Source organism: Mesitornis unicolor, unplaced genomic scaffold (genome assembly GCF_000695765.1).
Source record: "Mesitornis unicolor isolate BGI_N332 unplaced genomic scaffold, ASM69576v1 scaffold13625, whole genome shotgun sequence".
Classification (NCBI taxonomy): Eukaryota; Metazoa; Chordata; class Aves; order Mesitornithiformes; family Mesitornithidae; genus Mesitornis; species Mesitornis unicolor.
Genome location: NW_010187580.1, coordinates 1,107 through 12,880, shown reverse-complemented (window position 1 = coordinate 12,880; position 11,774 = coordinate 1,107). Strand labels below are relative to the sequence as shown.

Below are 11,774 nucleotides of genomic sequence, written 5' to 3'. Positions count from 1 at the left end.
CCCACATAGCGCTCAGCGGAGTGCCGCAGCCCCAGCGCCAGCCCTTGCTGAGCCGGCACATGCCGAAAGACACTTGCTTTCCTGCTGCTCAGTGCAGGGCATGGTCCCAGGGGCCTGAACTCAGAGCTGTAGGGGAAGCGGATGGTTTTAATGTCCGACTGGCTCCAAGACCGCTTGGGAGGCTGCTCCTGAAGGCCGTAATCAAAGGAGCGAGCCAGCGACCTGTTCTCTCCTGCTGGGGCCCTTCTCGTGCCCGCTGCCATGCATGTGGCCTCATGATGAAACTCCCCGGCCTGGGTCCCGCTTGGGCTCTGCCAGGCAGGGTTTGCTGCGTGGTCCTGCTGCATCCTCACCATGTGCTGGTGGGTGGCACGGGGGCTGTGGAGGCCTGTCCAGGTAGAAGAGGACCTGCGGGGCTGGGGCAGCCATGGGGGGGGGACATGGCACATCCATGTACACCAGTGGCCGGGCGCTCACGTCTCGCATGTTGCCCACTGAGGTGCTCTTACTGTTTCCAGCAAACTGGTGGTGGGGCCGAAAGGACGTCAAGGGATTCCTGGTGAAGAGGTCAGTGGGCTCCCATGCCCGCTCCAGCTCCAGCTCGGCATAGAGCAGGGGGAAGGCAGATGAGCTTTTGGAGTGTGGCAGGAAGGCAGGGGGTGCTTCAGGCTTGGAGCGCTCCAGCTCCGCAGCAAATGTCACCTCCACGGCAGAGCTCCGGCGCTGGCTGTCCAGTGTGGGCTCGGAGGCATGCACCCCGTTGGCATGGTAGGAGCTCCGGTTGCCATAGGCCAAGCGCAGCTCCTCCACCTGAGCAGGAGCAGAGGGTGGGTGGGTGCCCAGATCCCCAGCTGGGCAGTGGGGCAGAGTGGGGCTGGCAGTGAGCCCCCAGAGCCAAGGGCCTAGCTTGGCCTCCAGCTGAGCTCCACCAGCTGGGGCTGTAATGCCAAGACCCCCAGGCACACCACAGGGACGTACCTGCTTGGAGACATCTGTCAGGAGGTCCGGGGAGGAGCGGCACTGCCTCTCGTCATAGCGGGATGCATAGTGTTTCCTGCAAGGCCAAGAACATCAGTGGGCGTGTGGCCGGGAGGGTCCTGTTCCCCACCCCACAGCCCAGGCACTGCCCCCCTCCATGCTCCCCAGTACCTCTCAAAGGGCAGGCTCTTCATCTTCGCCTTCCTCCCATGCTCCAGCAGCTGCCTCTGCGTTCTCCCGCTGCACATGGAGGGAGAGGTGTGAGAAGCACCATAAGCCAGGAAAAGCAGCTGTTGGGCATCATCCCCTCGCACCCAGCCAGGGCTGACATTGAGGGGAGGCTCAGAGCTGTCCCTGTGCCCTGCCTGGCCCTGGTGGCTTGGTTTTCCCCTGGGACTTTACCTGTAGCGGAAACTAGACCCCTTGCTGCACAGCAGAGCTTTGGGCTTCGACTTGGGCTCTTCAGACAGCCTGAAGAAGGCATGGTACTCCACGCACGTCTTCCAGAAAGCCTTGCAGGTGTCTCGGCTCGCCATGGTGAACTCCAGTGTGTCCTTGCACAGCGCCTGCGCGGCCAGAGACGAGCAAGCCCGTGTCAGGGGTATGGGGCCAGGCCCTGCCATTTGCCCTCCTGACACCCACAGGGATCACACTGGACTGCCCGTGGCTCCAGGCGGTGCAGTGTCACCCTGCTGGGTACACAGGAGTGACAAATGCCACACTCGAGGGGAGGGAGCATCACCTATGAGTGGCAGGGACGGATTTTATTCGAAATCAGGGACTTTGCATGGCTGACCTTCAGTCCACAGCTGCCTGCTCCTGAGCCTGGCAGCTGCTGGAGCATGGTACTCACAGAGATGTTTGCATGTAGCTTGATGAGAAAATGCTTCCTCTTGAAACTCAGCTTGCGAATTTTGGACCAGTTGAATGTGTTGATCTTTGTATTGCCCTGCAAGGACAGACACAGCAGTTACGGCAGGATGGGGCAAGCTGGGAATACAGAAATACGATGAGCCCACAGGACACTGCTTGAGACCCTGGTGCAGTTCTTGGTCTGGGGAAGGGATTCAGTGTTTGACCCGCCTCACCATCAGTTGGTCCCCAAAGTGGAAATCGAGGTTCAGGGCTTAACTCTGCCTTCTGAAGCTATTTGTAAAATTCCAGGATGCCAAGAGAAACCTCACAGAGGGCAACGCAGAAAGTCTTCCCTGTCCCAGCTTGAACATCACATGAGTTAATGCAGAACCAGTCCCTCAGGAGAAATAAGACCCTCTTCTCCTTTGCTTGGAAGCATAGTAGAACTCAACTCACTCTGATGCCTTTAGACCAGCTAAAGCAGGCTGCTGGCATCCCTTACCCCTCATTATCGTTATGCATCAATTTAGATACAGCCACACAGCGCTGATGTCACAGCAGGACCAGGTAAAATTTCATTACACCATGCTGTGGCACCAAGACCCTTTTAGCTTTCTGGGAGGGACCAGATTTTAATGGGCTTACAGATGCTCTAATCATGTGTGAGGGGTGTTTATAGCTCTGAACAAATAACCAGGTCTGGCAGCACTAATTATGAACAGCTAGGACACCCAGCAGACCCACAGCTAGGGTTTCTTTTTCTTTTTTCTGCTCTGCCGAGATGTTCCCAGGTTGAAATTAGCCAGTGTGGGAGGCAAACGCTGCTTCACGCTGGCTGCGAGGAAGTCTGTATTTATTCTGCAGCTAGGCCGTAATTACAGCGTTATGCAATTGCACAGACGTGAGGCGGCTATTTTCGCTGAAAGATTACACGGCGAACACGAGTGATGCAGCCGTGTAACCTGTGGTGCTTACGCTGCTGCGCTCACCATGACAAGGGCTGACAGAGCCAGGGCGGGCATGGCAGCACGCAGCCAGCTCTGGTATGCTCCCCCCTCACAGCTGTGCCTCACAGCTGTGCCTCACAGCATCACCCCCACACCTGAGGTCTGCCAGGCCACACTCCCACTGACAGGATTTGAGAGGGTTTAGCACACACAGTGGGGACAAAGTTTGTCCCTGGGAAGAGGTGACCCTGCCTGGGTGCCCTCCCCAAGCCCCAGGCTCACCCGCAGGACCAGCACCCCCATGTGTGTCACAGCCAGGTTGATCTGCGTCCCTTCGCCATCGCTGGCAGGGTGAGGGCGAATCCCATACATCTCCAGCTTCCTGGCCACATCCAGCAGCTGAACATCCGACTCGGCTGGTGTCTTCCCACTGAAGACACAAACACACCAGGAAGCAACAATAGTGAGGAAGGTGGCCACTGAATGGCTATTAAAATGCCATTTTGGATGTGCACCTGCTGTCACACCCACCTCACTGCTGGCCCTGCCTGCTCATGGGAATGGTCCTGTTGGCAGGCGCCTGCCACGTGCTTTGGGTGGGCAGCCGTGGTGTGGGGCAGCCCTTACCTGTGTCTGCGGTGGTAGTGCATGATCTTGTTGTCCAGGTACTCCTGGTTGAACAGGTACCTGTGGGTCGCCAGGTGCTGCTGGTCCATCTCCTCATGGAAGTCACCCAGCTCAGCTGTGGGGAACATGGGGAGAGCAGGGTTAGGCAGCAAGGGGTCACTCTAGTGGAGGACCCTTGCTGCATGGTGAAAGCAATGCTCGGTTGTCCCCATCCCCGCAGGCACTTGCCTGCCCTTACACTGCAGCAGATGGGAAACGAGCAGCGCTGCACTCTTGTCACTGCAGGGCAGTCGCCCCAGGGCCAGGTCCTTCTTGATCTGGAGGGTGAAGAGGTACCTGTGGAGGGGGAAAGGAGCATGCCCTGGGGGGAAAACTGCGCTCAGCAGAGAGCCAGGCACCAGGGTGAGCTGTGAGGCTCTGCTGCAGGTGGGGCTGGCCGTCCCCATGCCTCTGCCTGCCCATGTTTTAACCCCAGGGATGTAGGTCCACGGGGTCACGGCAGGAGCATGCAGCCCCTGCAGAAGGCTGCAGCTGGGCACCACCATGATCAGTACACCCTTGCCACTGAAATGCCCATTAGTAGGTTTCAGAGTTAACATTCCTTTATGTTTTGGAGGACATTTGCGTCTCTTGGGGCAAATGTTCTGGAGAAGCACTGTCTTAGTTTTATTCTTAGTTCCTGTTCACAATGCTCTCTCTAAAATATAAGAGCTAACAATGTCATTTTTAAAAATAAAATTAAAGTTACTGAGCAAAGTCAGACTCAGCGCCCAACTGCTAAAGCGTTTGGCAGCAAACAAATTGAAGCCTCTTAAGACGGCTGAACCTTCAAGTGGATTTTGTTTAAAAACAGAGGATCAAGAAAAGATTCTCTCAGTTTTTGTTTCGTAAAGTACAGAGCTCTTCCTATAACCACTGCTCACAGACGGGTTTGGGTGGATGAAGATAAGGAATTAAACACGTTTCACAATTGCAAAACTGCAGGACTGTGTGGTAAGAAAGTAATAGAACAAGTACTATACCTGGTCAGCTCTTCTCTCAGATGGCCGGGGTCCACTGGGAAAAATTTCACCATAAATTTGAAAAGAACCTCCTTAGGATCTTAAAACACAACACCTTCATAAGTTTTCTATTACGTGTCTATTGAGAACATTTACAACTCTCTTCACACATGCTGCCTCCTTACAGAGTAAATTACTCTGGATCCTTACAAATCAGGGCTGGAAACCCCAAACATCAGAGACTCCAGCCTGCCCCCAAAACCCAGCCTGTCCAGACTCCCAGTGCTACCAGTGGTCTTATGGGGTGTCTGACACCTAAATAACACTAATGAGAAAATTCCCCAGCAATTCCTTAAATTGCAAAAGACCCATGCCAGGAGGTGGGGGTTTCCCTGGAGCGATAGCAAGGCTGTACATGTACATCACACCACATATATGTGCATTACATACATGTACACATACATTAAACTCAGCTCTCTGAACACTTGGCATGCGCCCGCTCCACAGAAGGCTGTTTGGGCAAAGCTTTTTCATGGGATGAGTGAGAGCAAGCAGCCAAGGCAAAGAGCATGGAGTGAGGGAGGCAATTTTGTGGGCATTGACTGTCCCAGGACACTGAAGGATGGCTCAGGGGCTCCTGAAGAGACACGCCAGAAGGGACATGGAAAAAGAAAAGGATGCCTGAGATAATGATGCACCCAGACAGGGGAGGCTCTTTATCAGGTTTTCCCCTTACAGGGAAATTAGTGCAAACACTGCACTGCAGCTTCCCCATGTGAATACTGGGCGCATAAGCTCATGCTCTCAACCACCTTCCAGCCATTGTGTTTGTGGGAAAAATGTAATTTGGTTCATTGTGGGGGTCAAAACAGGCAGGGGCTGGAAGGGTCACTGTGTTAACGTCAGTCATGGCCACGGCAGGAGATGCTGAGCCTGAATTCAGGTCAGGCCCCGCAGCATCTCTGCACAGCAGCATGGGGGACTGGGGGCTGGTAAGGAGCAGCCAAGGCACACAGTGCTCGTGCTGGGATGCTACGAGCTGCAAAGGGGAAAGGAGGGATCGCAGGGAGCACGCAGCCACCCCTGCTCCTCTGCCAGGTTATTAACAGCTCAAGCCTGAAATGGTGCAGATAGGAGACTGCAAAGGCAGCAGTGTTTCTACACGATTTTATGTGGACTACTGTCTTTTCAGACAATCCTGTCCTGCCTCACGCTATCGCATGAGCTCAGGTAAACACTGGAAACCACAGCCCCTGTCCCCAAGCATGAATGTGCCCACATTAATCTGGCACTGACAGTGATTTAGAAGAAATTTAGTCTTGAAATACTTACTTTTGACTTGTTTTGTTATGGGTTTTAGTGGTTCCAACCAGACCTGCAATAAGGCAATGAAGAACTGGGTGAATAAGCAACACAAGAGATAAGAGGAACAGAAGCAGTGGCATCATGTTATAATGCAACACAAAAATGTCTGGCTCAGCTGCTGCAGCAAGCTGTCCCGTTGGGCAGCCCTGCCCGAGTGGCTACAGACAAGCCCCATGGGCCGTGACTGTCACCAGGGCTTTGCCAAAAAGCTTGTGGCTCCCCTCCTATTTCAAGGGGGTTTTGGCATCACGGCAAACCTTTCAGTTGAAATTTCCCATCTGGTATTTCAGGCAAGCCCCTGCCACACGGGTGGTTGCTGCGAGGATGCGGCACGGCGCAGCACCGAGGCCCCACACCATGACCCACACTCACGTGGTTCCCAGCCTGGCTGCAAAACTCCAGCCCGAAGTACTCCTTCTCCGCAAGGTTGAGGTGGCTGCAGGTGAGGTTGAAGAGCCCTTTTCCGCAGGATTTTTGCTAGCGAACAAACACACCACGGAAGCAGTGGGTTAGGCAATGCTGACAGCAGTGGCGATGGGATTTCAGTGAGATGTTTTCAGGAGAAGTTGTAGCTCCCTGCCTTCACCCCAAGAGGAGCTGTGGGATTTTTCCAATTCCTGATTTTCAAAATGTTACTCAATGAATGCTGTTGGTTTTAGCATGTGGGTCAGCACGACTGCACATTGCATGCCCCTTAATTCTGCTCTTGGAAATCAGATTCCTTCTCATCACTTCTCTCCTTTATTAAGGAATGTAAACCAGAAAGAAAAGGAAGAGGAAAGAAATCTTGCTTTTGGCTCACCTCTTGCAACCATGACTGTCCGGGCAGCTTTTTCTCTGGCACAGTGAGTGAACCCTGGGACAAGGATCTGCCTGCCCCAGGGACGGCTATGGCAAACGTGCTCAATGAAGAGCAAACGGGAGCACACCTCAAACCTGCACAGCCAGCCCGTGTGCCCCGATAGCCAGCAACAGGAGAGCCAGGGACGAGCTACTATTATGGTTAATGGTAATTAACAGCAACAGGATCCCGCAGAGATCCTGTGCCTCGGGCCCTGGGTCATCCATGCACTTCAGCAATATTAATTAAGAGGCGTTATGTGCTGAACTACACCAGGCTGTAGTTATTCTCAGTAAACAGAAACATTTGGTTTTTTGCTGCGTGACACGGCTAGGGAGCAGTCCAGGAGGCCCCAGACTTTGGAAAAACGCTCCAGAAATTAACCTGGCAGTGACACATCCCAGCAAAAACCGGACTGCTCCTTTATCAGCTCAGGAAAAGCAGACAAAAAACTGAGCGTGGCTTAGTGTAAAAGCAATCCAAGGGTCAGCCAGCTGCTACGTTACAGCACTTTGGGTGCTGGAGGTGAAGGCAGGCTGCAGCTCCCCACACCAGCAGCTGCTCCCGGCAGGGACGGGAGGGACCCCAGGCACTGGCAGCGATGCACACTAATAACCACCTTTCTCGGCTTCTCCTGGGATGAAATTGCTGGCTCCATGCTGAAAGGCTGCTGAAAAGTGATAGCGTAATAACAGCATTAGCTCTGCAGCACTCCTGGTTCTCCTCAAAATTACTAGATCACAATGGTAATTAAAACGATTATAAATGTTGATTTGCAAGCTAGAATTTTGAAGCATGAAAGGCCTCGGCCTTTGTCAGGCAGCCAGGACAGACAAGCATTTCTTACTGGGTTATTACCAACCATGTCTGCTGGGAGCGACCTGCTTCCCTCCAGCCCAGCACTGCCTGGGGCAGCAGAGACAAGCGGCTCCATGCCCAGGAAAACCTGCTCGCTGGGGTGCTGCAGCCCTGCCACGCAGGGGATGCCTTGAAAGCAGAGGCTTTCCCCTTGCAGAGTGCTGCCTGCAGGTGCCCCATCCTGGGTTTGGGGATGTGGGGGGGTTACCGAGGCCCCAAGTACTGGGGTAGAGGTGTGCTCAGGACAGCATCAGGCAAGAGCAGCAGGGCTGTGCCAGAGGAGTGCAGTGCAAGGCAGGACTGTGACATGTGGGGCTGGGCACCCCACAGCCGACCCTAAATGTGCCTTTGATGGTGTTGCAGGGCCAGGTTAGCACTTACAGGCAGGTTAGCACCCTGTGGTGAAAGTGTAGGCAGGGTGGGAAAGTGCAAGGCACATCCAGAGGCTAACAGCAACGTATGTGACACACAGGGACATGCACACCTGTCCCCAAAGGATGGCCTGGCAGCACTTGTGCTCCAATGGCAAAGTCACATTTCTGCAGCATTCCCCATAGCGCAGGCTGCTGCACTCAGGTCTGTGGTTTAGGGGGGAGCAACAGCCCAGATCTGGAGTTCGGGTCGACAGCCGGCTGAACATGAGCCAGCAGTGTGCCCAGGTGGCCAAGAAGCCCAATGGCATCCTGGCCTGCATCAGCAATAGTGTGGCCAGCAGAACCAGGGTGGGATCCTTCCCCTGTGCCTGGCACTGCTGAGGCCGCATCTCAAATCCTGTGTTCCGTTTTGGGCCCCTCACTCCAAGAAGGACACTGAGGCACTGGAGCGTGTCCAGAGAAGGGCAACAAAGCTGGGGAGGGGTCTGGAACACAAGAATTATGGGGAGCCACTGAGGGAACTGGGAGTGTTCAGCCTGGAGGAGGCTGAGAGGAGACCTTATCGCCCTTTGCAATTACCTGAAAGGAGGAGGTAGTGAGGTGGGTGTTGGTCTCTTCTCCCAAGGAACAAGTGACAGGATGAGAGGAACTTGCCTCAAGTTGCGCCAGAGGAGGGTTAGATTGAATATGAGGAAAAATGTCTTTATTGAAAGAGTGCTCAAGCACTGGAACAGGCTGCCCAGGGAGGAGGTGGAGTCACCATCCCTGGAGGCATTCAAAAAACGTGTAGACGTGGCATTTAGGGATATGTTTGGACTTGACGATCTTAGAGGTCTTTTCCAACCTCAGTTCTTCTGTGATTCTATGATTTAGTGTGATCTTTTCCTACCAGCTTGGAAGATGTCCCCAGGTCAGTGTCTTCTGCATGGCTGTGGCTGGCTTGCCATGACATGCACCAAAAGTTACCACCCCTATACCCTTTCTGGACCAGCCCATGTACAGCCGGCTCTGCACCCCTCTCAATGAATTCTCGTCTTCCTCATTATAACGGACACAAGACCATGGGAGACTTTGTCCTTCACTCAGCCCCAGAAATTAGTACCTCTGGGCTTGTTTGCTTTGTGTTCTCTTTGTTTTTTTTTTTTCCCTTTCTGCTGAATCTTGCCTTGTAGCAAATTCCATAAGCAGAGATGCCCAGGCTTTATCTGCCCAGGTTGCAAAGTGGTTCATCTTTCTGTGCTGCTTTGGGAGGGCTCCCAAGGCTGCCCGGGTTCAGGGCTGCATCGTTTAAACCCTTTCCAGAGAAAAATAGCGACTTGATTGCTGAAAGCACATGTCAGGTCACAGCCCTAGGTATCCAGGGTGGAAGGAAGAAGGGAGGCACCTTTGCAATATCTCCTCTCAGTACAGAAGAGCCATTACAGGCTGACCTGACACTGTCCGTGTGCCTGGATGCTGGGTGAGGGGACCCTGGTTTCCTAGTGCAAGGTGCAGGGCTCGCTGTCATGGCCTACAGTGTCCCACAGAGAGCCCATCCGCACCACGGCTCAGCCCTGGGGTGCTCAGCAGAGAGGGCACAACAGGGGACATTTGGAGATGTGCCAGGATCCTGCCTTCCCCTGTCCCGGGGACTCAGGCCTGGCTTGTGGGTGCCATCCTGGGAACAACCTCCAGTCCCTGCCTGAAGGAAATCCCGGGAGCTTGGCTGCTGCAGGGAGGGCGTTGGGTCCCGGCTGTCAGTGAGGATGAGGATGGAGGCAGAAGCCTTCCCAGGGAGGAACCTGCCGTTTGAAGCCCAGCTGGAAATCAGCCCTTGCCGTGGTGCCAGCAGCAGGGACCCCCACACGAGGTGGATATTGCTGTGGATGCTGGGCACAAGGCAGAGGGGGAATCAGGCGCGCTGTCTTTTCCCTCTTTTGTCTTTTTCCCTCCCATTATAGTGAAGTACTGCACATTCAGAAGAGCTTTCCAAAGTCAGGAAATGTTTAGGAAGAGCAGAAATAGCTGCTCAAAATTTAGCCCAAAGCAGTCCTTTTACAATGGAGTCATTAATTCAACTACTCATTTATGGTGCTACAGCATCAAATGCATGAAATGCCTGAAAGGGGTTTCCAATATAGCTCCATGCTAAAAAAGGAAATGACCAAGAGCTCCTCTAATGGAAGCTATTTGCTGCAATACTGTGTCGTGCAGAGCTATAGTGCTGTAGGTGTTCTGGGGAAATAAGAAAGCAGAGATGGAAATAAAATGCAGCAATATTGTACCAGCAGCATCTTTCAAATTGTCTCTCACTGTGCCCTGATCTGATCAATGTGGAAAAGAAGCATTTTTAAATTGCTACTCCCATCTTTAACTGACTCTAGGTCTAGAATACGTTAATTAAACTACTTCCATTCTGTGCCAAGTGATGTCAATTGCTTTACTTTTTAAAATTTGCTCTTTTGTGTAAAATTGCTATTGCAAAGAAATCAAGCAGTATGTACAAAATCGAGCAGATCTCAGGCTATGCTATAAAACCAAAGGACAGGACTAAGAAGTGTAACAGAACTTGAAAAAAAAAAAAAGGTTTTATATAAAACACTCCGGTCCCATAGGAGATGACAACTGCTAGAACAGGTCTACTTGAATCAGCTAATTCAATTAGCTACTGTGATTATCAAATCCTAGCCAACAGTATATGCTCAACCACACTTGTAAAAAGATGTGTCTCTAACACATAACCAGGATATATCTAGTTTCAGTTATCTATGTAAACACATATATAATCTAACATCTAATACTTAACATTTAAAACCTATTCAGCAGTCAATATTCAGAGCTAGTATTTATTAAATGTGAGTTATTAACAACAATAATGTTGTTATTTGTCCCACAACAATTTGTTGTGGGACACTGCTATGCAGAAAATAAGATACAGCGAGGTTTCTTTCCTCCACTGTTCTCTGAACAACACAGTTTCTCTTTTCAGCCAAATGCTCAGGAAGAGATGCATGCAGATGTTTCTCTCCAGGGGTAGTTTGATTAACTATCCTCTCTTTATTCTGTTCCCTGATTTTTTCTTCCTTGTTGAATGCTTATACTGGCAGCCAGACAAATGACAGAAGAACTCGATACTTGTCAAGAACATCACTTTGTATTACCCAGCTTCCAAAAGACACCACCAGACAAGCAAAAACCATTCCCCCCTCTTTGTAAATAATGCAAATAAGAGAGAAAAGCAGGAGTGTCTTGGTGCCGAAAGGCCCTTAGCAATCAGTGCCATAACCTCTTGTTTTGGATTTGATTTTTTTTGCCTTTTTTGTTTGTTTGTTTTAAAAGGTGAAAAACAGAAGCTGTCAGAGACCACACAATCCTTCAGATCAGCAATGACTTCAATAATTAGCACCAGAAAAAAACCTGAAACCCAACCCACAAAAACTCTTAAATAAGAATATAATACCCACTTACATCAACTACAAAGATCTTCTGGGAGTCATCCAGAAACTGGACTTTGAGGTGCAGCATCCTTGAGCATGTGGCTGGGTGTGCAGCAGGAGCGGGTGTCCTTGCGATGTGAGCGCTGAGCCAGGAAAGGAGCCCTGACTCCTCTTGCACGCTGAATTTCCCTCTCAGCTGGATGGAGACGGCTGCAGTCACAGATGTGGCGCGGAGGCTGCAGGAAAGGAACTGAATGACTACAAATAAGTTGAAGAAAAAATACTGATACCTCCCCTGGTTTAAATATCACCACTGCATTAAAGGGTATTTTCCTCCTGTGAATTATGAGTCTATGCACAGAGGTTAAGGCTGTGTCGCAGCTCTGCACGAGTGGCTGAGAAAAACACAGAGCTTTCACAGCTGGTGGGGAGCAAGGTGAGGGCAACACGAGCCCACGCTTTGTGCTGTGGGTCCGGGGATGAAGAGCTGAGCAGCTCCTGACAAAGTCACC

The 11,774-nt window shown here is 51.9% G+C and overlaps 1 protein-coding gene across 1 annotated transcript in view; it reads right to left on the bottom strand.

Annotated features, from left to right (window-relative positions):
- Positions 1-11,350, bottom strand: part of FRMD7 (FERM domain containing 7) — an 11,550-nt gene extending 200 nt beyond the window's left edge. The window contains 13 exon segments of the mRNA XM_010185502.1: positions 1-327; positions 329-810; positions 979-1,054; positions 1,150-1,218; positions 1,381-1,544; positions 1,832-1,927; positions 3,063-3,210; positions 3,408-3,522; positions 3,646-3,743; positions 4,430-4,463; positions 5,741-5,783; positions 6,146-6,250; positions 11,294-11,350. Of these exon segments, the coding sequence (XP_010183804.1) occupies positions 1-327; positions 329-810; positions 979-1,054; positions 1,150-1,218; positions 1,381-1,544; positions 1,832-1,927; positions 3,063-3,210; positions 3,408-3,522; positions 3,646-3,743; positions 4,430-4,463; positions 5,741-5,783; positions 6,146-6,250; positions 11,294-11,350 (1,814 nt within the window).
- Positions 11,351-11,774: the final 424 nt, after the last annotated feature.